The sequence below is a fragment of the Rhipicephalus sanguineus genome, unplaced genomic scaffold (assembly GCF_013339695.2).
Source record: "Rhipicephalus sanguineus isolate Rsan-2018 unplaced genomic scaffold, BIME_Rsan_1.4 Seq215, whole genome shotgun sequence".
Classification (NCBI taxonomy): domain Eukaryota; kingdom Metazoa; phylum Arthropoda; class Arachnida; order Ixodida; family Ixodidae; genus Rhipicephalus; species Rhipicephalus sanguineus.
Genome location: NW_023614786.1, coordinates 183,110 through 209,756, shown reverse-complemented (window position 1 = coordinate 209,756; position 26,647 = coordinate 183,110). Strand labels below are relative to the sequence as shown.

Below are 26,647 nucleotides of genomic sequence, written 5' to 3'. Positions count from 1 at the left end.
CGAGGCGACGGACTCACGCGAAAGTAAGACCGTTCCATTTGCATCGCTAGACCAAGACGCCATAGTTGCCAGACTTTCGGGCACTCAGGCCGAGCCTAGTTAGAAGTGCTTGTCGTATTCAGTTGTAACGCTTGGCGTTTTCGAATATGTTGCTTCTGTTTGCAAATTTGTAGTGTGTTAACTTTTTGTTTGCAGCGTTGTGTTTTATAAAGTGTGTTTGTCGTGACGCCACGGTCTCCCGCCCGCTCTCTCTCCCAACTCCATCACACATTGCAGCGCTCCCGAGATACGTGACATAATAAGTGGCGAGCCTGTGCCAGGATTTTTCCAGCGTTTGGCCCAGTCACGTACCGTCGGGGGTTGCAAGGAGGATTGGGAGAAATTGGCGGCCGTGGCCAGAGACTGCGAAATGAATAAGGAGGAGACGATGAGGTTTTTCGAGAACGCTCAGAAAGAGCGCGAAAGAGAGTACGAGCGTGAGAAGGAACGCGCGCAGAAAGAACAGGAACGCGAGAAGGAGCGTGCGCGTGAGGCGCGGGAGCAGCATGAGCGCGAGATGCAGATTCTCGAGCTCAAGTTGAAGTTAGCCGAAATAAATGTCGCTCCGCGCAACGACGCTAGTCGCGCGAGTACCCGACGACGGCGTTGGCCAACTCGTCTACTCCCACGCCGAGACAAATTTGCCCAAGAAAGCTAATGGCACCCTTCGATGAGCGAAGGGACGACCTCGATGCCTATTTGCATCGGTTGAGAGAATCGCCGTAGGGCAAGGCTGGGAGAGAAGCGAGTGGGCAAATGCCTTGAGTCTGTGTCTCGTGGGAGAGGCCTTGAGTGTGTTTGGTCGCATGCCAGCCCAAGAGTCTCTAGACTATGACATAGTAAAGAAGACTTTATTGGAGAGGTTTCGGCTAACTGCCGAAGGTTTCCGGGAGAAGTTCCGAACATGTAAGAGAGAATTCAGAAACGGGCAAGCAGTTCGCATGTCGCCTATCCAACTACTTCGATCGTTGGATAGAATTGTCCGAGACGGAAAAAACGTACGAAGGGTGTGCGCGACAGGATGGTTGGCGAACAGTTCCTAAACGGTGCAGCAGTCAATTGGCGGTATTTTTGAAAGAAAGGAACTTGCACACGGTGGAGGAGATGCCAAGCAGGCTGATCAGTTCATGGAGGCACAAGGGATAAGAAATTTGGGAAAAAGGCGACAAGGACAACAGTAAGGAAGAAGAGACCAACAGTGAGGCCCCAAGGGGTAAACAAAGGGCACAGCAGCGGTGTTTCTTGTGCGACAGAATTGGGCACATAGCTATGAACTGCCGCACAAGCACTAGTCGACAAGAATCCCACGGGATATGCCAATTGTGCCAGAAAAGGGGGCACAAAGCGAACGAGTGCAGGAATAGACCGTTAGAGATACTGCATGTGCAGTAAGGTCAGAAGAGAAGGAAGGGTAGTCGGTGCTGTGATAGATAGGTCGGAAGGGGTTAATATGCCAGTGGTGGAAGTAAAGTAAACGGCAAACGGGTAACGGTATTGAGGGATTCAGGAGCAGATACAGTGTTAGTGAGGAGAAGCCTGGTGAATGAACGAGATTTCACGGGGAGGGGAGTAGGAACAGTGGTTTTTGCCAGATGGGTCCAAGGTGAGACTACCAGAGGCCAAGATACGGCTGGATACCCCTTACTTCGTAGGAGAAATTATGGCAAAGTGTATGGAGGATCCAATTTATGACGTGATCTTAGGAAATAGGCCAGGGGTACGAAGGGTGGACGACCCAGCGCAGCCAGGTGGCTATGTCAGGCCAAGAAAACAGTACAGGAGAAAAGAGAAGGCAAACAAAAGCCCTGAAAGCTCAGAGGCTAGAGCGGAAAATGTGGGTGGCGAAGGACAACGCGAGAGTAGATCGAGAATTTTGGAGCAGGTAGGGGTAACCTCAGAGGAGTTCTCGAAAGAACAAAGGGGTGACAGAACCCTGAGGCACGCGAGAGATAGGGTTGGCCGTAAACGTACAAGAGAAGGGTTTAGAGACGGAGTGTTTTACGAAGCGATCAATGATTTGATTTTCCGGAGGTTCTGGAAAAGCGGAACACCCGTCACACAATTGATGGTGCCCACATGTTATAGGCAGGCAACCTTAGAATATTGCTACGCGAGTGGGTTCAGAGATGCCAAGAACCTGCGAAGAGAAGTGACGAGAGAGGCATTTTGGCCAGGGATATCGAGATGTGAAGCAATTTGTGAAAAGTCGCCAATGAAGCTATTGGTTGTGTCAGTGTGAAGTGTGGTACCTTGATACGGATTATAGTGTTTTGGACAATGAACATGTGGTGGGTAGGACCAAGGATAGTGGTGTTGTGAAGTGCAGACAAATTGTGAGTGAAAGCGTGTGACGATGTGGTGAAGGGAAGGTGAGCCTAAGCCAAGCAAGGAAAAAGCACGCATCACAAGCTACGGGACACCACCAGAAGAGCAGAGGGCCGTAACCCCAAGGAGGAGGATGAAAGCAGTTTTTTACGAAAAAACTCTTCAAAAGGGGGCCCAATGTCATGAGTAAAGGGGCACGCGGCGCGCGCCGGACAGCGCAAGGCGTCGATGGTGTGCGGGGAATGGAAAAATACCCGATGGTGTGCGCCCCCGCCACGTCGACGCAAGCCATTGGCCGAAGGAAGGCGCGTGCCACGCGACCCGAACTGAGGTGCGGAACCCGAGAGGATCAAGCAGTCATGTTCGTTGGAGTCGTCAAGGAGCAAGGTGTTGCAAGCCAGCGTCGCACCCGCGACGAGTGCAGTAGGGCTCCGTTCTGGGGGCAGCAGCAAGAGAGGCTCGGGAAGGTGGCCGTCGACCTTGGTGTCATCCAAGTGAGGCTCCCCGGGCTTGCAGCAGCCCCGTCACAGCAGTTCGCAGGGCACCTTCGGCACTCCCACAGCGCGGCAAGACGACAGCGACCCACGACAATCACGGAGAGCCACGTCGGCAGTTTGACCCGGTGGCACCAAGAGGATAGGCCGAGGGTTAGGCCTAACCGGACGAGACGACGTTCTCGAAGGAAGACCGACGGGTCAGCGACGAGGACGACTAGCGAGGCGGCAGCTTCGACGACGGCGACTCCCAGACGTCGAGGAGTAGCATCGACGGGTCTCAGCGTCGACTTTGGCGCGGAAGCGAGGCGACGGACTCACGCGAAGTAAGAACGTTCCATTCGCATCGCTAGACTAAGGCGCCATAGTTGCCAGACTTTCGGGCCACTCAGGCCGAGCCTAGTTAGAAGTGGTTGTTATAGTCAGTTGTCTAATTAGTGTCCCTCTTTTCCAAAACTTACGGAAAATTAACTCCTTGACTGATTCGTAGGACACTCCGTCTAAACCCTTCTCTTGTACGTTTACGGCCAACCCTATCTCTCGCGTGCCTCAGGGTTCTGTCACCCCTTTGTTCTTTCGAGAACTCCTCTGAGGTTACCCCTACCTGCTCCAAAATTCTCGATCTACTCTCGCGTTGTCCTTCGCCACCCACATTTTCCGCTCTAGCCTCTGAGCTTTCAGGGCTTTTGTTTGCCTTCTCTTTTCTCCTGTACTGTTTTCTTGGCCTGACATAGCCACCTGGCTGCGCTGGGTCGTCCACCCTTCGTACCCCTGGCCTATTTCCTAAGATCACGTCGAGGAGCAAGGTGGTGGAAGCCAGCGTCGCGTCCGCGACGGGAACGGCAGGGCTGAGTTCTGGAGGCAGCGTTGTGCATGCCCCGGGAGGGTGGCCGTCGACCTCGGGGTCTACCGAGCGAGGCGTCCTGGGCTTGCGGCAGCCTCAGCACGCAGTTCTCGTGGCACCTGCAGCACTACCACAGCTCGGCAAGACGACGGCGACCCACCAGCAATCACTGGAGAGCCACGTCGACAGTTCGACCCGGTGGCACCAAGGGGAGGCCAGGAGGTAGGCCTAACTGGACGAGACGGATGTTCTCGACGAAGGGCCGGAGGATCGGCGACGAGGAAGACTAGCGACGCAGCGGATCGACGACGACGACCCCAAGACGTCGACAGCAGCGGCGACGACTGGGCAGGGCGTCGATCTTCGCATCGAATCGAGGCGACGGGCAACACGAACCGTAAGAACGTTCGATTCGCGTAGCGAGACTGAGGCGCCATAGTGGCCAGACTTTAGAGTGTGTCGAAGTCAAGCATAGCTTGTAGGCTTTGCGATTTGTTAGAGATTGCGCGCTAGAGCGTCATGTTTTCTAACGTTACTTTTTGATGTAAATTTTTTTTTTGGTGTTAACTTCTTGTTTGCCGTGGTGTGTTATATAAAGTTTGTTTGCAGTGACGCCACGGTCTCCCGCCCCGCTCTCTCTCCCAACTCCATCACACTTGCAAGCGCTCCCGAGATACGTGACATATCTATGATGCTTATATTAATTTACGAGCTGTTTAATTATGACAGCATCGTCTGGACACATCCTGAACATTGTGCTTTGTCCTCCTCACTTGGCTCATTTGTGTTGCAGGCAGTAGCCGAGCGCTTGCGAGACCAGGAGCAGGAGCGCCAGGAGCGCCAGCGCCTCGAGGAGATCCTCTCGCTCTGTGCCGAGTACGAGCGCAAAGTGCACGCCTCGGGAGCCAAGGACAAGAAGCTGCAGAGAAGCCCCCCCTCCTCAGACTCCGGTACCGAGGACGTCACCTCGCCACCGGGCTCTGGAAGTGAGTCTTCTTCAGCTCCCGACGACACCAGCAAAACGTCCGAGTCCTCCAGTGGGAGCGGCGTCTCGGCCGAAGACGACAAGCCGGGGCTACAGCGCAACGACACGGTCATTCGTCGGCCCAGCGGCAAGCAGCTGCCCGAGCGCCCCGATGTCGTCAAGCCAGTCCCGGTTCTGGCCACGAGGCCAGTTCCCGCCCCGCGGTCTCAGAGCAGCTTGTCGGAAGCAATGCCCAAGTCGCCGGAGAGCAAAGCGCCGCCACCACCACCTCCTCCTCCTCCCACGGAAGAAGTGGTAACGGTGGGAGCAGTGGCCATTTCTGGGACGGGCACATCTCCTCCGGTGCCGGCACTGGTCCATCACCAGAACGTATCAAGACCAATGGCTCGCTAGCTCCCACCGAAGTGGACGGCAAGAGGGTCAACCGCATGCTGGTGGATGGGAATGTCTTGTCGGACGGGATGCTTTCCGTTGCCCCCAAGAAAGTGAATGTCACCTCATCGGAGGATGAACTGTCGAACATCCTTGGTGGAGGAGGTAAGCTATTTCAAACGGTGGAATTGCATAAAATATGAACTACAGGGTTTGGGTGTAATCGAAAGTAGAGAAAGCTCCGAACAAGAGCTGTGACATCTTTATTTGTTGATATGTTTTTTTAACATTCTGAAATCATCATGCTGCACTGTAGGCTGCTACTGGGATGGTTTAACTAGGCTTGTGCAAATAGTAAATTTTAGGTCTGAAGCGAATTGGAAGCGAATAGTGATTTGGTCGAAGCGAATGTTGAAGCGAATTCGAATAGTTTTATTACATATAGTAAAGAAAAGTGAGCATATCTGTCAGGACCCAACTAACCAGCGCAATATTTTTAAAGTTGAAAGAAGGCATAGGCATATGTCATTCTTTTTGGTTCAAAGGGAAGTGGAAGCAACTTTGAGTAGTAGCAGGATTTGGCCTTCGGTAGAATGCAAGTGATAGCATGTAAAATATGTTACGTTTTAAAATTTACTATACTCAGAGCATATAAGCCGGTATAACAAGCTTTTAAACTTAAAGATGATTAATCGATGTGAGGGTAATACAGTAAAACCTCATTAATTCGAACTCGTTATTTCGAAATCCCGCATAATTAAAAGGATTTCTGTGGCCCCGTATTTTTCAATGTAAATTTGAATGGATAATTTGAAGCGGCGGTCAGTACCAGCCCGGTTAATTCGAAAACTTTAGGTGCCATGTGCCAATTCCCGATCCCGATTTAGGCGCAAATCTGCAGAAACGATGGCCCTTAGAGCCACAAGGCAATGCAATGTAGCGATACTAATGAGTGACAAGTTGAGCACCCGAGCCTCGCTGCTGCCAGCGCAAGAAAACAACAAGAAGCGGTCTCATGGTCAGCTGAAATGTGCGCCTGCGGAGAAGATCTGCTTCACTGCAACACAGCGGTGACACGCGGGCAGCATGACGAATGCTTCTCTCAACGTCAGTGCGTCATGATTTACCCATTCTTTCTGGGAAAAGAGAAATTTAAAAGGGCGGTCTGGCGGAATTCGCGATGTATGCGAACCTCCGATTGGCGTTGTTCCGGCAATTTGAGCACTTGCACTGCTGGCGGAGTACATGCCTGCAACACCCACTTCGAAAACTCAGTTCGAAAACTTCAGTGATCATCTTTTCCACCTAGAACACATTGCGAATTCCGTCACACTGGTCATTATTAAATTCTTTATTTTACCAGAAAGAATGGGTGAATGGTCGCATCGTGACGCGCTGACGCTGCGAGTAGCAGGTGACATGCTGCCCGCGTGTCACCACTGTGTTGCAGCGAAGCACTTCTTTTCCACAGGCACGCATTTCAGTTGACCACGAGACCGTTTTTTTCCTCTTTTTTTTTTTTTTTTTTTTTTGCGCTGGCAGCAGCGAAGCCCGCCGTTTCTTTGGTTTAGCGGCAAAATTGGGACCAGTATTGCTGGAAAACATAACCCTTATAGCTGCAAACTAGCAGGCACAGCAAACGACCACCTCTGATTACTTTCAGTAATTCAAAGTTCCTGGCATCCCACTTTTTGTATGTTTGGTTAATTCGAAAACCCGCCTAATTAGTTTTTTCACAGTGCCAGTCACTTTGAATTAACGAGGTTTTACTGCATGTTCATTTAACCTTGAAGTGGGGTTTCGCGGCAGTGCGAATTTTTCCTGGAAAGGTGTATTCACCGTATAGCATACCTCCACTATAGTGAAACCACCTTTACAGGGGTTACATGCGGTTTATATTCTATTCGTTCATTCGAATATTCGTTCATTCGAATTCGTGTCTATTCGTTCATTTCGAATACTTCGAAATTTCCTGAAATTTAACTTCGTTTCGAAGCGAATTCAAATACTGTAATATTCGTTCGAATATTCGAAGTGCTCGAATATTCGCACAAGCCTAGTTATAACCAGTATCAGTGAGCCTGTGGTGACAGAAAAGAATATTTTTGTTGTTTGCTACATCTGAAAAAAGAAGGGTAGTTCCTGTACCTTAATGGTAATAGATCAGCTTTTTACTCACGTAACTTAAACCGGTTTGTTGAATTCACTGTGAAAACTCAGCTGGATATTGTTGTTCTGTTGGAAGTAACTTCAGTTTTATGTTGATTAAAGGCTTTTAGTTGCTGTCAACATTGTTACTGCTTTTGTAACAGCACACTGGTTGATTGAAATTTAGCCTGTTTTTTTATACAATGCGTTTCAAGAAAGTGTCATTGCTCTGTGCTCTCTGCTTGCACTCTTTCGGGAGTGCTGCCCTATTTATTCGAATATAGGTTGACCCTTCTTTTTTTGGAAATGTCACCCATAATTGGCTATCCACCTGTATTCGTGATAAAACGTTTGGGGTCAAAGGTCACAAAAGACCAAGCTAATGGAGTTCCACTATCGTGCCAGCCATTCTTCAAGCAGCACAGGCTACACTGTTACATTACATATGTATATATTTTTAGTTAACTGACACACCACAAAAATAAGAAGGAAAAATTTAGAACTAATAAAAATGCTTCGAGGTCACCGTGAATGCTGCCAACTACAATTTTAACTTGGGCACCGTATTTGCACACGCCAGCACACTCATCCAAAATCTTTTGTTAATGGACAAAACCGTGGAATTGGGAACAGCGTCATCCACAGAAACATGATCAATGTATGTGCTTCCATTGTCACCAACAGTTGAAAGTGTTAAAGAACAAAACATACGCTGTGCACTTGCACGGCGACTCGCAAACAGCAGAAAACAAAGACAACATCATCATACTGCGGAAGCATGGAAGCATCTCCAATGATGACGAGACCATGCTAACGCAAAGGCTCCGGATGAGAGACACGGATCTCAACAGCCGTCATATGTACCATCTTCGAATAGAAAATGAAGATCTCAGAGGCCATGCTTTTGCTCGTGGGAATGTGACATGTAGGTGGTCTTGTGCATGCTTACTGTAAATAAGGTTTGTTTATTGTAACTAATCATTGTGTTCCAATTTTTTCTCTTTCTCAAGATATATAAGTTGACTTGCATTCGAATAGTTTTATTTTTATTGCTTGTTGTGGGGCACAGTATAAAGTGGTTGATCTATGTTCGTGTTCGACCTATTTTCGAGTAAATACAGTAAGTGGTCTCTCTCTCACACACAGACACGCACACACCACACTCTCACACTCTCTCTCTCTGTCACAAACGAGTGCCTAATTGGGCACCTGTCACCGATTTAAAACGACGACAAAATGCCGCACGCGCGCCGGTGCTCCTCCTCACCCCTATAAAACAGCCGCAGACAACCAGTAGTCTCGGATCAATGCCGGCAAAGTCTGGAACCATCACAAAAGAAAGCATGATGTGACACCGAGTTAAGCCACCGTGAGTGGAACCGATGAGAAGAATCTCGTCCTTTCCCTAGCTTTGGCTGTGCTGCACGCTGAAGAACACACCATGCTTCTGGAACCCGGGAGTGAGGATATACGTATAAGCGTGCACCGACGACGGAAGGGAGTATCGGTCAGAGATGATGAAGTTATGTTGAGTGTGGTTCCGTTGGCCAAAGAAGACATGTTTTTATGATGTAGTGCGGTCAGTCGATTGTCGATCTGGAAGAATCGGGTGATGACGCCGTGTGAGCAGTGAAAAGTTGTAAGTGTTTCCTGGAAGAGACCATTCGGGACCGACGACGGAAGGGAACAACAAAGATCGGTGCTGTAGTTTGCGTGAGTGTTTCCTGGAAGAGAAGCATTCAAGTTACGTCCAAGAATTGTGGACCGGATACGTTGGTGCATATTCAGGACTTTAACTGTTCTTGAATAGCGTGTAATGCATGAGATTGCATTTGTAGCGCGTGATCTGTTTGTTTTGTTCCTGTTGTTTAAACACCATCTAAGTTATATTGTGAGTTGTATTTTATACCAGCCGAGTGTACATGTTGTGTTTTACTTGTACTGCCTATTTCGAATATTTCGTTTGTGTTATCAACTCTTGGCTCTTCTCGGTCTTTGGACCACAACCGGCGTTCTCTGGCGCACCAAAAGGACCTACTATATATTGTCCGCGGTTTTGGGGTCTGATACGTCAGCCTTTGGAATCTGCCCGGCGATTGCCTCCCCATTAACGGGTCAAGTCACACACCGCACACACCGCACACATTCGGCTAAAGGTTATGACACGCTATGAAAATGTATCTAGTAGATATAATTAGTGCGAACTGGCGTTAACATGACAAACTCGGGTGAAAGTATAGATCGGCCGAACTGGCTTCTTGTGAAGCATCCGCTTGGTTCCTGCTCATTTCCTCTAAACTAACTTGGTTTGGCATGGTCTCAACCGGGATATTCCGAGACCATCTTGGTGGCAAATGAATGCTAATATAATCTGCAAGTTCGTTCATTCACTTTGTTTTTGAGAATGTAAAAGGTAAATGATGTCAGTTATTATTATTATTATGATATGGCAGGAGCCTTCCATGTGCTGATGTGTCATTGTTATGCGCCATTTATTGTCACTTTCAAATGCTTGTGTCTTGATATGCTTCAGGGCCAAGGGTTCTGTCCAACCACGCAGGCTCCGGCTTGTCAAGCCCGCGATCCGACGGCATCACCTTGGCTAGCGAGAAGACGCCAGTGCCTGTGCTGGCCTATCCACAGAGTCCACGCACCCGAATTCGCACCGTGGCGACGCTGGAACGTTCACCCGAAGTCTTTGAGAATCCCCTTGCCTGGAAAGAGCTGGCTTCAGCTCATGGCGGGAAGGCCCTGACGCCTCCCGCTACCATAGGACCTCCGATCCTGGATGACATACCTGTGCTCAAGGACCTGCCACAGCAGCACTCACTTCCAAGGAAGCTGCCTGAGCGGGGGGTTCCCTCAACATCCGCAAGGCTGTGGAGGAGTCCAGAGTTCCACTTCGGAGGTTGTTCACTTAGCAAGGCAGCCATAGGTGATAGATTGCGATATTCATGCAAAGGGCTCAGCTTGTGTCACTCAGGGATGTAGACACGTTTAAGTAGTGGACATAATAAAATACCTTTTATGGGGTATGCAATATTCAAAATTTCGGATGTGACTGAAGTAGTTTTTTTTCTAGAAAAACTTGCTGTTGGGCTAATTGGTAACTTCTCTTATTGAAGTAGTAATAGTAACTGTGCTGTGATTACTTCACAGCAAATAGCTTTTGCTGATTGATTTATATTCTGTTTAAGAATTAAATGCTTGAAATTGTTGAATGTTTCTTTGAGTACTGTAGCAGACGAGAACAGTCCTTGCTGTCTAGTTTACAGTGAGAAATGCTGATGCAAATGGAGACCCCTTTGAATGATTCTAGGACAGGAGAAACGAAGTTCAGTAAACCTCGTTAATTCAAAGTCACTGGGACTGTGGAAAACTTTCGAATTAAGCGGGTTTTCGAATTAACGAAACATACAAAAAAGTCACAGTTTCGCCGCAAGGGCGAAGCAATGAATGCGATAGCAAGGAACTAATGCTATACGAAGTGAGGCTCACCAATGGATACTCTCAGTGTGAACAGCGCTTCTGTTGCAAAGGCGGCCGAAGCAGCGAAGGAAACTAGCGTGCTTCAAGTGTCGAGCTGTGACACTTGATAGTTCGCGCTCTCTTCTGTTTGTTCGTTTAGCGGCGTCCCTGAGCTCGAGTGACATTCGTACGCGCCGTAACATGAGCGCGGACATCACGGTGAAAGCGTGAAACATTCCTCTACCACTCGCCACGAGAAAACCGCGCGAGCAGACAGCGGAAGGGCAAGCTTTCCCATGCGCAAAATAAGAAGAAGCGAGCGAGCTCGCCGACGACTTTTAAATGCCCGTCGGGCTCCTAGCGCCACCTCGCTGGTAATGAAGAACGCTTATTATCGCCTGCTGTCTCTGAGTCCGTTCCAGCGCTAAAGGGTGTATATATAATGCTCGCCGTAGCTACGTGGAGGATCTGCGTTTCGTGGCGTAGTGGATAGCGCCGCTCGCTGCGGTGCAAGAGGTCCCTGGTTCGATTCCGCGTTCGGAAGCATTTTTCTGAATTATTTTTCTTTGGGGCCTTTATATATACACATACTTACATATACGGTGCATGACGGCGGCGACGGCGACGGCAAAATCCAGCGAGACTGTCCATATAATTGCTATCGCAATAAAAGCGGGATGCAAGGAACTTTGAATTACTGAAAGTAATCAGAGGTGGTCGTTTGGTCTTCTAGTTTGTGGCTGCAAGGGTTGTTTTCCAGCAATACCTGGTCCCATTTTTGCCGCGAACTCGGGAAAACGGCAGGCCTCGCTGCTATTAGCGCAAAAAAAAAAAAAAAGGGTCTCGTGGTCAGCTGAAATGCGTGCCTGCGGAAAAGAAGGCGTGCTTCACTGCAGCACAGTGGCGACACGCGGGCAGCATGTCACCTGCTCCTCGCAGCCTCAGCGCGTCATGATGTGACCATTCGCCCATTCTTTCTGGTAAAATAAAGAATATGATAATGGCCAGTGTGACGGAATCCGCAATGTGTTCTGGCAGGAAACATGATCATTGAAGTTTTCACTGATTTTCGAAGTAGGCGTTACAGGCAAGAACTCCGCCATCAGTGCAAGTGCGGAAATTGCCGAAGCAACCGCCATTCGGAGGTTCGCATACATCATGAATTCCGTCAGACCATCCTTTATTTCTTTTCTTTTCCCAAAAGAATTGGTAAATTGGTGCGAGAAGCATGCTACATGCTGCCCGCGTGTCACCGCTGTGTTGCAGTGAAGCACGTCTTATTTTCCGCAGGCGAAGGTTTTTAACTGACCACGAGACCGTGTTTTCTTTTTTTTTTTTTTGTGCTAGCAGCAGCGAGGCTGGGTTGCTTCAAACTGTCACTCATTAATATCGCTGCACTGCATTGCCCTGTGGCTCCTAAGGGCCGTCGCTTCCGCGGATTTGCGGCGAAATCGGGATCGGGAATTGGCACATGCCGCCCAAAGTTTTCGAATTAACCGGGCTGGCTCTGACCGCCGCTTCAAATTATCCACTCAGATTTACATTGCAAAATACGGAACCACAGAAACCCTTCAAATTATGCGTGATTTCGAAATAACCGAGTTCGAATTAACGAGGTTTTACCGTTGTTGTGCACAGTTATTTATTATGTAGATGGATTCAGTTAATTATCGCCACCAAATATGGTAGGAGTGGCTTTGATCCACATTTGAACAGCTAGACGAAAATTGGAGTGGCTTTAAAACTTTATTACTTACTGTTGTAGCTTTCCCGACTACAGATAATTAGAATCCTCATTTTGTTTCCGCTGGGCATGTTCATGATATCTTTTGATTGTGAGAGGGTTGTCCTTCCTACAAGTTTATTTGCTGGTGTGCATGCTATTTAAGTGACTGAAATGAGTAGGAAGTACCGTGGATGTATTGGAGCGAAATTTAAGTTGCCATGTATATTTCCCTTAAGAAAATAAAGTTTAGCAGGCGTGTGTTTTGTTGGGAATAGTAAAGTTTACGTTCTTGATGAACTTGGTCTGCCTTTGTTTTCATATTTTGCAGGTAAGGTCAAGCTCTGACGACATTGGTCTGTTGAAGAGGCAGCGTGAGGACTCGTTCCAGCAAATAGCAAAGCTCAAGAAAGATTTGTTTGCTCTAGAAGCACGGTCTAATGAAGGGATGAGAGAGGTAAATACTTTCGTTTTCTCATGTTCATATCAATATCATGCATCACCTATTTCAATGGGACCACTAAAGTCCAGTCATTGCTACAAAGTATCTTTTCAACACTGCATCGCTTGAGCATTTGAGTGTCACTGAAGGGACCAGGAAAATATGATCCATACTGAGAGATGAACAGAGGTGCAGCATTCAAGTGGGAAACCAATCATATTAGATTCAGTTGGTCCATTTAAGCAGCACTTCCGTTTAAGAAATTTCCATTTACTGAGTGTCTACTGCACCTACACGTTAAAGTCTTCTGAGTTTGACATAGAGCATTATATATGTAACAATAAATGGACTAAGATGCAAGATGGCCCCAAACTCAAGTACAAGTGACATTTTGTACCCCATAAAGACCTCACTGGATATTTAGAAGAGAGGTAGCAAAGGAGTGGTGCTTTGGCTTCCCTTTAAGTTCCTCCGTGATACCAGGTTGGAGTGGGAATGGGTCAGCATAATTTAGGTAATGTGCACCGTGTTGGCACTACATGCAGAGATTTTCAGACTGCACTGCATTTGATATGTTTTGCTTGGCCAGAGCAATTGCTAGCAACATTTACAAGGCTTAGATCCACCTGAAGCAAACACATCTCCTCCTTCGAAATGATGAACCATTTTCTGCTCTTCTGCATTCTTTGTAGTGCAAGTATTATTTGCAAGCTATTTTCCTCATTCTTCATTTGATGCTTGTTGATGTGCTGCATTCACTCAAGTTCCTGCAGTACCATATGGCACCCTATGGTCCTCACAGTGGGGCTGCGGCAGCGTCTGAATAATCAAGCAAATGAAACAAAGAGTGGTCTGAAATATCGGCAGGCTCTTGTAATTCAAAGCAGTGCAATTGTAATAATATTTTTCCCTTTTAGATGCTGTAATACTAGATGCAATTCACCATTTGTTTAATGGCTTCACTTAATTCAAAAGTTTCATTTGTGGACTTCATGCTGTCTTTGTGACTTACAGCTAGTATTCTTATAAAAGAAAACACTATAGCCTGACCTCGAAAAAAAAAGAATGTGCTCCTAACATTTACTACATTTTGCTGTTATTATGAGTGCAACAATTCCCATCAAAGCTTAATCTGTTACTAAGTATATTTTTTTTCTTTATTGTTTTTCCTCATATGTACTTCACGTCATCTGATGCACGAACTGAGCAAGCTGCAACATGTACAGCTTCAACAGCATTTGAGTGAATGCATGTCGGTGATACTTAAACATCAGATTGAAAAATGTGCTAAGCACATTTTTATACTTAGAGTCTAAATCGAAGTATATTTTGAGTGTGGCATGCTGTGAAACGTGAACATATCTACCAGAGAATAGTTATTTGTAGTTGGCAACCTTCGCTAGGGTCAAACGAAGTCAAAAGTGTACTCCTCCATTATGCCTAGATAAATACTACAAACCTTAAGAGAGCACAGGTTCTATAATCTTCTCTCTCACTTTTCATCACCCATGTGTACAAATGTTGGACAAATACGAGAAAGGATCGCTTGTGCACTTAGGCATGTTATTTATCAAGTTTTGCTGCATCTTGCTTGCGGGGGTGCAAGAAGAAGGCATTGCTTCAAGAAATATGCGGGAGGTTTTGAAAGTTTACTTGCAGTTCTCTTTGAGACTGCCGTCAAGAGCTTGAAAGTGATGAAAATGTTAAACAATAATCCCACAATGGGTGAGCACCTACTGCAAAGTACCAATGAGGGGTACCTCTAGAACAATTACAGCACCTGGAACAATGCAGATAGTTGAATAATGCTGTTCACAGCTGACTGCGAGGGGTTGCATTGTGTTGCGCAGCAGTTCAATTGCAGTTGGAGCAATCACAAAGTGTCTGGAAGCATGTCTTTTTTAATTTGGGGAATTCAGAATTCCCTGTGTTAAAATTTTTTGTTGTTCCCACTGTTGCCTAGAAATCACGTGTTTGTTTTTCTTGTGTGCCTGTTCAAGTTCTTGCACATTGCACTTTATAGTTGGAGCTGGAACATGCACTGCTAACGGGTGAGCTGACCGATGCACAAGCTTGTCAGAAGTCAGACTTTGCAATCCTAGAAGAGATCCAGGAGGAAGAGAGACGACTCAGTCAGCAGGCAGACCTGGATCGTGAACAGGTAAGCTTCAGATTTCTCTCCCGAAAACATAGCAGCTATTTTGGCTCATTGCTTGCGGAAGCTGGAAAACAGCTTGCTCGAATATACCTTTACATATCCATTGAAGTTCTTGCAGGTGACCCCTCTTCATGCATCCGCGTGTCGTGTGCCATAAACGAAGAGGTGTGGCATATGGTTTACCTTCTCACTGAACATGTCATGAAATTTTTTTTGGTAGTAAACATGCACATTGCTCACAATTGAAATGCATCGACTTAGGGCTAAGGTACATACTTTCATTTCCACCATCTTCAGATCATCTCCCATCAGTGTAACATTGGCTCATACACTTACATCAGAGCCACCATTACCTTTAGCAGCCAGATTCGTAGCGACATGAGCAATTGCGCATACCATGGTTATGCCTGAGATTTCAATGTCGTGTTTCATTCCGTGAACACTGTACACTTCAGCAAAGCTTTATTGACTTACAGCATTTATAACCAGTTGGCCATGTAAAATTACTCTTTTCTGTCAATGTTCAGGGCCTTTAATAGTAATTGTAGTTATGGATTTTGACTGCATGGAAAGAATTGAGCACGTCTTATGTATTGAAGGGGATATGCATACCTGCCAGTTCTCCCAATTCGTCCGGGAGACTCCTGAATTCTGACCAATCCTCCTGATTGTACGGATGGGACCATAAATCGCCCGAGAAGCAGCCATAACCCCATGGCAAAAAGAAAATAACAACAACATAAGACATTCCGAAGAACTTTAAAAAAAGTTTTTTCCACCCATCATTGGAAAGAATCATCCAAGGTGCCATACCCTAGTGAAAATGTGTAACTGGGAATCCAACTGGTTTCAACTGGTTCCAGTTCAAATGGTTTAAGGAACACATTTCCAGTACCTAACTGGTCCCAGTTGCCAAATGGTCCCAGTTGCCTACTGGTTCCAGTTGCCTACTGGTTCCAGTTGCCTACTGGTTCCAGTTGCCTTCTGGTTCCAGTTGCCTACTGGTTCCAGATGCCATCTGGGACCTGTCTCCACCGATGTAATCATACTCCAGTCAGCTCAAGTACACTTGAACTTGTGGATTATTGTGATAACACCTAAGACATTCGAAAGAAGCATTTAAGGTTTTAATATATATTTATTGAAACCAATAAATTACAGTTCAAAATAAGCTTGCGGAAAAAGAAATGTTCATAATGCCGGACTGCGCACAACCTCCCTTTCTCTTCGGCGCTCAGCCTTCACACTATCCTGGATTTTTCAGACAGCACATTGGTCAAGTTGGTTGCTGCCGCGAGCGCTTCATTTTTTGTTGAGCGGGCCCAATGGGCAAGGGTCGCTGAAAATAAAGAGTTCATACCTTGTTAAACAGATTAAAAGTATTAGTAATAATAATTCACCACAAGGTATATACACAGCAGACCAACCTCCAACGACGTTGACCTTCTCCGGGTCAGTGCGGGTTTGGGGTCTTCGCCGAGGTTCCTTTTGCGTGGGTGCACATTCAGTGCAAAGATTTCCTCCGCTCGGCTTTCATGCAGTGCTGTATTTTCTCAACCAATATACTGGTGAAGTTTTCGGGCTGCGCAGCTGTGAATCTGTGCCATTCACCCGTGACCAATGAAACAGCGTTGCTGCAAAATAAGAGGTAACATGTTTCATGCATGTCTCGAACAGTCATATCAATTTATAGATACTGCCTTATAGGCATACACAGCAGACCTACCTTCTAACAATTCACACGACAAACAGTGTCTACAGAGATCATGCGCTGCATCTATTCCGAATTTTTAGAAGTCGAGTTTATATATCATCAGCAAAAAATATAAAAAAACACATTATTTTCACTCGAATTCATATGCCTACACATGCAACAGGTTCAGAAATATTCATTTAGAGTGCAAATACGGGCCCTTAGCGCTTTCTTTGAACGTCGCGGACAGAGTTACGAGTACACTTCATAGTTATTTAGCATGCCGTTCAAAGCATTTTCTGTGATGCTCCCAAACAAATGGCAGCAAGTTTGCGAGCACTCCGCACAAACCCATAAACAAACTTAGCTAGAGCAGTACAGAAAGCATTTGTTTACAATGCAACGTTCCATCGTCTCAACACTCAAAGCACTCTGCCTGCATTATATCTACATCTTCTCTAGGATACTGAACAACTAGCACTCGAAGCATAAATGGTATAATTACCTTCAAATGGCTGCATCGCTGACAATTGGCAGGCAGCATTCTGCACACAATGGGTCCGTATATCCGTCTTGTCACAGGCGTAAACACTTGTCCGGCGTTTGCCTGAAGTCAAAGTCTTCCACAGATGAAGCTGCCGAACACTAATTCGACAAAGTCTAATTTACGCACGCCATGACTGCACGTTCCTTTGGAAAAACAGCACAACTAAGCAGCGCGACCACGGACCACCGAGCGCTCGGTAGCTAGCCCTCGTCCCATGGGTGTACGAAACTAGCATCGCTGTTTTTCTAAATTTTATGTCTTTGTTATCCAGTTTCTTTTTCCATTAAATATTGCCGAATTGGCACGAAATAATTCATTTCAGTTTATTTTATATGTAATCTTTATGCTTGATTACTTTACTGCTTCGTTCAATGTTTGAGCCTATGAGATACGGGACTAATGTGACGGCAGTCGATGTAGAGAGGCTGCGTTTGTGCAACGGTTTGTGGGTGGGTTTGTGTCGGCAGCATGTCGGCAGTCTCAGCTGTGGTAGCTTTCGGCACTGGCACTACTCCATTTTCGTTCTCGTACGGAAGTAACCGCTGTGCTGCAGACAAGGACTATTAAGCATGGCATGCTCCCAGCGAGACGATGGCATATTAACACCCCCACGTCAATTGGGCCCGCCTCGGTTGCGCGTATTCTCACCGTGATGGACGTAAAAAGATTGACAACAGCTTTTTAATGTTAGTTGAATGTACCGATGCTAAAACAAGCGTACGCTTGTGTGCACTGTGTTGCGCATTTGCGCAACGGAATAATCCACGATAATATGATTTTAAAAAATACATATATATCAGGTGAGGTAAGGCTGTATATATTAATGTAATGGGGTTTAAACAACACGAAGAGGATGACGTCTAAACAAGAAAAGATAATTCTTCGCAAACCATGAGATGCTATTTTCTTATTCTCTCATTGTCCTAGGAATATTACTAGGCCAGTGATGGTACCCTTCTGCGAATAGGACACAAAAGCTCTTAGATAAAACCCATTTACTCAAGTGCAGCAATGCTGCGTATGCGTTCAATTATCTTCTTCTTTCACTTTGAAGAACCGTACAACCAGGACAACTGGTCGCACTTCCAGTTAGGGCGCAACTGGGACCACTTGCTTCCAATTTAACTGGTTATGGTTTCCAACTGGGATCAGCTTCTTCCAGTTCAACTGGTCATGGTTCCCGTTGGTGGCCAGTTGAGCTGTAACTGGAACCAGCTGCTAACTGGGACCAGTTGCAACTGGAATTAACTGGGACCAGTTGAGTTGTAACTGGGACCAGCTGCTAACTGGGACCAGTTGCAACTGGAATCAACTGGGACCAGTTGTTTCCCAACTGGAACCATTTGGTCCCAGTTGATGCCAGTTGAAACCAGTTGGATTCCCAGTTACTCATTTCACCTGGGTATCTTCTCCCACTACAAGCTGCTTTCCTGCATAGAAGACATTTATTTCTTCCAAAAGTGCAGTTTATTGAGATTTAATTTTGCCATTTGCTTCAGCATCCATCACAGCCTTGTTACAGTTATGCTCCTTGCGTTGGACAGTGGAGCTTGGTGCTGGAATAAGAGCCTGATGCCGCCTATTTTTTAAAATGTGCCCCACATCAAAGTACTAGAATCTAATGTGACAACACATTCTAATGGAGTGTGTTATTGTGAGTGTCTAATGCAGTTATGACACTGGTTCCAGGAGCAGTTGCAGCTGGAGGTGTCGCGTGGCCGCATCGAGCAGTGGGAGCAGCTCACTCGGGAGCTGCGCGAGGTGCTCGAGGAGGCCGGGTCCCTGTCCCGTCGGCCTGAGCTGGAGGAGCGCTACCGGCGTGAGCTCGAGGGGCTCGATGGTGAAAGGAGGGCCTTCGAGGACCTCGAGTTCCGCCAGCTCGAGCGGCAGGCGCGCCGTGAGGAAGAGCGCGAGGCCCTTGTGGCGCGCGCCGACCGCGTTCGCCAAAACCTGCGTGACCGGCAGGTAAGACTTGCAGTGCACAGGCCAGCTGCATTATGGCATGGCACTGTTATCTAGGGGTGCAGCTGCATGTGGGAAAGGGCAGCGCACCCAGACCTACCGCGGCGGCCTAGTGACTACAGTGCTTGACTGCTGACCCAAAGGTCGCAGTATCAAATCACAGCCGCGGGGCTGCATTTTGATGGAGGCAAAATGCTAGAGGCTCGTGTGCTTTAGATTTGGGTGCATGTTAGAGGGGCCATGACACCCAATTTCCGATCATAATCCGTGTTATGTGAGTTAATCCTTGTGCGTTCACAAACAAGATGGCGAAATTTTAGCGCTTTTGGTCGAGCACTTAAATTATAATTTAATATTTTTATAATGACGCGAGCGGCCTGAGTGTCTGGCAACATGGGCGCACTTGCAAGGCGTGACGTAACAAGTTGTTTGCTGTGCGAGCGTCTGCATTCCAGCGAACGATCTTGTTTGCTGGTCAGCTGCACGTGCAGTCAAGCCATTTTAGCTTTCTTCAGCTTGAAATTGAAATTGAATGATTTGCAGCTGCTGAAAGTTTGGTAAAAGGCGAAGGCTCTGTTACATGCAGCGTATGACATCACACACCCTATGGCAAAATGCTGGTCGCTGGCGGTGGGTTGAGTTTATCGCCAGTGATTTCTAGGGTTTATACAGTCGAACACGGATATGTATATCGAAGCCGCATATATAGAATTTTCAGCTATATCGAACTCGTAAATTATCCCCTTGAAAATCCTTTGTAAAAGTATACAAAGTCGCACGTCTATATCGAACGGTATTTTTACCCGCCATAGGATATATTGAATGCCGCGCAAGCTGGAAGGTGCGCTTAGACACTCGCTGCGCCCCGCGACCTTCGCGGCACCGCGCCTCAGCCGACACCCGAAACGCTTGAAAAACGTGAGGGCGAAAGGGCTCGGACTGTACTCCTGTTGGGCACGTTCTCCAACTTGTGGAACGGCTTTTTTTCCTTTTTTTCTCTCTATCTCTTTTGCATGCTTTCTCCGTGTTGCCGTCGGCTCGGAGAGCAGGAACAAAGGAGCTGGCGGCCTCCTCCTTTCGCCTTTTCTGTCTTTTTTTTTGGTGCTATTTTGTGAGTTTTGATCAGCCAACCACAGCTCGCGCCTTTCGTACATCGCTGCTTCCCTCGCAGGTAGCCCGGGTAGCCATTGCCGCCATTGCAACTGATTGCGAGCGCTTTGTTGGCGCAGTTCACTTCCATGAGTCGTCGCATACCACCGCATTCCTCTCTTGCGTGCGTGCTCACCTGCGAGCTCAAAAACATCGAGCTGAAGTTTCTGCCGACCAACATGACAGCGAAGCTGCAACCGCTCGACCAAGGCATCATCAAGTCCTTCAAGGTGGGCTACAGGAGGCGACTCCTTGATAGGCTGCTGGTCAACCTCCGCATAGGCACCGAGCTGAAGGTTGACCTGCTTGGTGCCATTCAAATGGTGACAGGCGCCTGGCGAGCGAGACATGAAGACGGACACAGTGGCCAACTGCCTCTGGAAGGCAGGCTTCGTGACGGCGGAACTTGTGGAAACTGGTGAAGACGGCGACGACGCGCATAGACGACGCGTTTCGCGAGTTGTCGTCCCTCTTCCCGGCTGCCGTTCTACCCAAAGTGTCTGTGGATGATTTCGTGGAAGCGGACTGCAATGTTCAGGCTGTTGCGAGCCTTGCTGACAAGGACATTGTAGCTGCGGTGGGGACCCAGGATGGCCAGGCCGAGAGCTCAAGTGGGGATGAAGATCATCCGGACGAGGCGGCGGCTACACGTGTGTACTCTGCCACTGCAGTGGCGGCAGCGTTCGGTTTGATTCGCCGTTGTTGCGGCGACATGGAGGCAACCGGGCTGTCGCACCTTGACAGCCTCGATAAGATCGAGGCCAGCGTCTTCAACGTCATTTCGAAGACGAAGAAGCAGGCCAAGATAAGCGATTTTTTTTCGCGCAAACAAAACTTCATTGCATCGTGTGTGCGGAATTAGTTGTCATTCTTGAATGCGCCGATTGTAGGTGATCGTCCGCCACTATATTTTTTTCAGATCCTGTATTTCGACTGGAGCCCGTATTTCGGAGCCTGTATTTTTTATATAAGATTTTTCATATATCGAACTAATTCGCGATCCCCTTCGAGTTCGATATATCCGTGTTCGACTGTATTCTACTGAAATATTCTTGTACAGTACCTTTTAATATATGCATAACTACAACAGATCCTCTACTTTACTTTTTGCTGAAAACCACGAATTGTTGAGTGACTGTGTCATGGCCCCTTCCAAGAATCCCAGGTGGTGTAAATTTCCAAAGCCTTCCACTACGGTTTCTCATAATATAGTAGTTTTGGGACGTAAAACCCCAACAATTATTATTATTAGACATGGCTTTGAGTTTGCGACGAATTAACCGTGTAAAATTTTCCTGGCCAGAGAGGTGGGGCTCAAGTAGCTGATCCTCGCATGAAGGTGGCAGCCATATTTGGCAGCCTGCTGAACTACCGCATAATGCGACGGCTCTTCACCTGTTTATAATTATGACACTCATTGACAGTTGCTTCCAATGAGTCATAGTCCTTGCAAATGAGTGTGTTGAATGTGTCATCGGTAATACGTTTCAGGATATGGCCAGTCTTGTCCATCTCATTCATGTTGTTGTTGACTTTGCGACAGAGCGCAAACACATTCCGATATACCACGTCAGACTGTGGCAGCATGCATGGGTGGAAAACTTCATTGCTGTCAGCAGTCAACCAAAAAAACTTTTTCCAAACATGTCTGAACACATCTCCATGTACTTACTTCTTGTTTGTGTGCCTCATATTCAACATTTGCTGTGTCTTGGTAAATATAACATTTGGTACTTGGTAGAACATTTGGAACTTGGTAAAATATAACATATAACATAGCTGGTAAAATATAACATTTGTGGCTAACATTAAGACTGTGTCCCACTGCTTCTCATTGCCTTCGCACTTTTTCCATGAAATCATCTTCAGCGGCTCTTGAAGCCATTCAAGATGCCTGGTTCTTGACAAGAGGCTGGGCTGACACAATAAAAGTCAGAGTCTGCTGCGCCGGTGGTGGGCTGTACGCCATTGTGGTGTCTTGGCTGTTGCTCATAGTGGTAGGACTAGTGAGTGCGGAGCTGTGGTTTCCACCCTGCTCCTCCACCAGAATCTTGAGAGGTGCAGACTGGCACGAAAGCTCTCGATGTACACCCACACGAACTGCACAGGTAGCACCACTTGATGCTTAAAGGGACACTAACAAGAAAAATAAATTTTCTCGTATTAGTAAATTACTAATACGAGAATTGTGTATTGCGAGAATTGCTTTTGCATACTATTAACGTAAAAGCCTTCTCCCAAGGCATGAGGGACGATGCAGCTATTACGACTATGAGTGAATATTTTGCCCATTCCGGTGACTATTTGCCTCCCTCAGGACAGTGTACACAAGAAAGGATTACCCTTAGAACGAGACAGCCTAACACAATCACACTAACCCCAGTGACACCTTTGGAGGCACACAGCTCGATAATTAGACTACGTAACAATGTCGTATCAGGCGCTGATAAATTAAACGCTGCACTCTTGAAGCACGTTGTGGACCTTATATCGGAACCCTTGGCTCATATTATTAATTGCATGTTCATTTCTGGTATTTTCCCCTCTGAACTCAAACTTGTGCGTGTATGTCCTGTGCACAAAGGCGGTGCTTTGAATGACATTTCAAATTATAGGCCAATTTCTGTTTTGCCTGTGCTATCGAAGGTATTTGAGTCTGCCATCAATTGCAGACTAAAGAACTTTCTTTCAAATTATCAAATAATAAACAGTGCTCAATATGGATTCCAGAATGGCAAGTGCACTGAATTAGCCCTATTAAATGTAAAGGAGAAGACACTAAATAATTTCGAAAAAAGGCATATACGGTTGGTCTGTTCCTTGGGTTGAGGAAGGCTTTCGATAGCATAAAACATGACATTCTAGAACAAAAATTATTTGACTACGGAATACGTGGCGCTTCCCTAAACTTATTATGAATTACTGATTATCTTTTCAAGTGATCTTTTCGTCTACTTTACTTTCTTCAAATTTATATCTTAATTACTACAATAACATCCCCTATACTTTCTGTGGCATTAGTGTCGGTTAGTTCTCGTTAATATTGTGTCTAACAAAGAAAAACGAACCCTTGAAAGTCATCTGCTTTTCTTCATCTGATAAAAAACAATATGTTAAAGTCGGAAGCTTAACATCAGCAGAAACACAACTTTAAGCAAGGCTTTCCACAAGGACCCTTGTTATTTATACTTCATATTGATGATATATGTAATGTCCCTTACACAGAAAAAATAGTCATGTACGCAGATGACAGGAAATGTCTTTTTTGGTGCTGAATCAATGACCAATCTTCAAGTTACTGTGACAAATTAGTTAAGGCATCTGAAACTGTGGCTCCATGAAAACAAGCTTGAGTTAAATGCAAGTAAAACAAAATATGTTATATTTTGGCCTACTAATAAGCCATGCAATAATCTGAAATTCTCCTTCCAGGCCACCACGTTAGAATGCGTTAAGACGCAGAAATTCCTAGGAGTGTGGTTCGAGGAAACATGTTGTGGAATGCCGATGTATCAAAGCTGGTCTCCGTATTAGGCAAAACTGTAGGCTGCATGTATAAGCTATCAGACCTTGTACCATTATGGCTTAAAAAGGCTATATACCAGTTGTCTTACTGCACACTAGTATGGGCAAAAATGTCTGCTCAGAACCTTAACAGACTGGAGGTATTACAGTAAAAAGTTCTTAGAATATTTGAAAACGTTTATGGGCTTCCCAGCAAACTACGTACTCCTCAGCTCTTTATAAATCACGATATTACTAGAGCAAGTGACGGTTACACATATAAACTAACACTTTATACTCAGAAAAACGAACTTCATCAGCATTCAGTTGACAGCTTCGACCAATACACTCTCCGAAATCAACCCAGACCAGTTCCCTTTTCCCGGACACGTTACAGAGAATGCCTTCTTCAGTACCAGATACCAACAGTACTGAACAAATTTTTAGCTTGTATCAACTTCAAACTGCCTGAATGTAAATCCAAGAAACATGTGCGAAGTATGCTGTTAAACATATAGCAACTACTTAAACACACCACCATCTGTATTTTGTTATCATGTTTTATACACATTTTTTTCTATTGCATAAAAATTTGTTGCCTTTGCGCAAGTGCATGCAAGACTTATGTAATGCATGTACTATATTGTGTGTTTATATTGTTCACTAAAATGGAAATGAACAAATTACTGTTTATTTTGGCACGTGCATGTAAAGTGATTTAAGTGATATTTTTGTAAAATACCTGCTGCTCTTGAACAGGTCTTTGGGCTCTCTCAAGATGTCTGCGACATCTTTTCACCTAAGGACCTCCAACTTTATGTTGGAAATAAACTTGACTTGACTTGTGTCTTTCATGATAACAAAAACACCATGCTTGCTGCGAGAAGACGCTTAGTAAGTGAGAAAATGCACAAAAGGAAAATGCAGGTGGCGACACCACCTTGAAGTTCTCGCACCAGTCACCATGATGTCATCGATTTTGACGCCGTCTGCTAGGGCCTATGCAGTTTCTAATCGGTAGAAATGAAGTACATCATCTTCTGAGGGAGCAAGATACTAACATACCAAGAGCCAGGAAATTTAATTCAGTCTATGTGGCCAAAATAAGAAAAAACACATTGAAATTTGAGACGTCACCCTTGGAGATTTTAGCAGGAAGTTTCAGAGTGATTTTTTTTACATTGCTTTTGTAATCTATTAATAAGCCTATGGTGTGAAATTAACGACACTAGAGCTTTCAGAGCATAATTAATCAGTCTAAACTAATATATTGTTTCACTTTAGCATTCCTTTAAAAAATGGGGCAAGAGAAGTAGCAGCAGCCACTCAATGTGTTCCTTGTTGTCTCTAGTCAAACCAGTGTTGGTCTTCTTCGTCATCGTGACAGTAGTGGGAGTGCGAACAAATGTGGAGGACAGATCTTGCATTGATGACTTTGTCCATGGTGTATTCCACCAATGTAGGCCTTAAAAGTAGCTAAACATTCCAAAAACAGTCCCATGCCCTTCTTCGGAGCCATACTTTCACAGCCACACTGTCCACCAGTAGAAACGACTTAAGAACCGTTGCTTTCAGGTGCAATGTGAATAATTCCAGAAATATTGTCGAAGACACAATACACAGAGTTGCCACCAGAAATATGCCACTCAACAGGAAAATCGGGAAGCAAAAAAAAGAAATACAGGGGACACAGATTCGATGTCAGTTTCACGAAGGCACTTGGCCCCAAAGTAGTGTGAGAACAGGAGGAAAGTTGCTAGCATGCTCTAATCAAAGCTGTGGGCAAGTGCAAGATAGGCTCTGAGGAACAGAATTAGGGACTGCTTTTGTGCACCTGCCCTTGCTTAGTGCATTGTCAGATATGTTCGGTGAGATGTATTAAGAGGATTGTTGCTTCTTGGAAACTTGGTAGTGTTGCTTGCAGCTGTAATATCACCGTGAGGAATTAAATATGGCAGTAGGGAAATGACGTTGATGAATTTAGCAGGGCATTGAAGATTTCATAACCTGTAAGAAGTTATGCAATACGTTATCCAATCAAACCTTGTCCCAACTTGTAGATTTTCAAGCCACGTCAGATGTTACTGACACATCACAGTATGTTAGTAATGCATGTGTTGGTAGCTTTGTGAGAACATGTATTTGTATTGTATCCTAAACTTGTTTGTCTGCTGTTTCTCTTTTTTTTGCCGCAGTTGAGAATTCGGGAGCTCTTGGAGCAGCAGACAGTACAGATGCAAATCGAACAGGAACGGTCCAGTTCTGAGATTGAGAAAAAGCTTGTGCAAACTCAGCTGCAGCAGGTAATTCCTCTGTTAAGATTCTCTCTTTCTAAGGCTCTTGTGGACGTTGCTGAGGACAGATGCAAGAGTGAAATACTGTATTAATGCACACAACGTCCTACAACAAGGAAATAAAGTAATATACCATATTTCCGGGTGCATAAGTCACACCTTTGTATAAGACACACCCCCAGCATTTTGCATGACTTTGTAAGGCAAAAAGGAAGGATCTACAGTCACTGACTGACAATTCGAACATGAAGGGGACTGCCAGGATTGTCTGAAATACCGGAATTACCAGAAAATACGCGACCTTTTTTCCACAAAAAAAAAAAATACGTGGGCCATGTTTTTGGGTTGTCCCTTTTTATCCCTTTTTACAGATTGCAGAACTTGCAGATCACACACTAAACCAGACACATGCCAACATACCACAAGTTCATGGAAGAGCCTTGTGCAATTGCATCAGTGATTAAAGAATGGCTTTTTGTACTTTTGCTTCGTGAACAGAG

At 45.9% G+C, this 26,647-nt stretch overlaps 1 protein-coding gene across 1 annotated transcript in view; it reads left to right on the top strand.

Moving 5' to 3' along the window:
• Nucleotides 1-26,647, top strand: part of LOC125756581 (pleckstrin homology-like domain family B member 1) — a 127,340-nt gene that overhangs the window by 8,625 nt on the left and 92,068 nt on the right. The window contains exons 5-11 of the mRNA XM_049411468.1: nt 4,496-5,015; nt 5,054-5,224; nt 9,741-10,078; nt 12,730-12,855; nt 14,864-15,001; nt 18,928-19,203; nt 26,049-26,156. Of these exons, the coding sequence (XP_049267425.1) occupies nt 4,496-5,015; nt 5,054-5,224; nt 9,741-10,078; nt 12,730-12,855; nt 14,864-15,001; nt 18,928-19,203; nt 26,049-26,156 (1,677 nt within the window). The remainder of the gene's footprint in view (nt 1-4,495; nt 5,016-5,053; nt 5,225-9,740; nt 10,079-12,729; nt 12,856-14,863; nt 15,002-18,927; nt 19,204-26,048; nt 26,157-26,647) is intronic.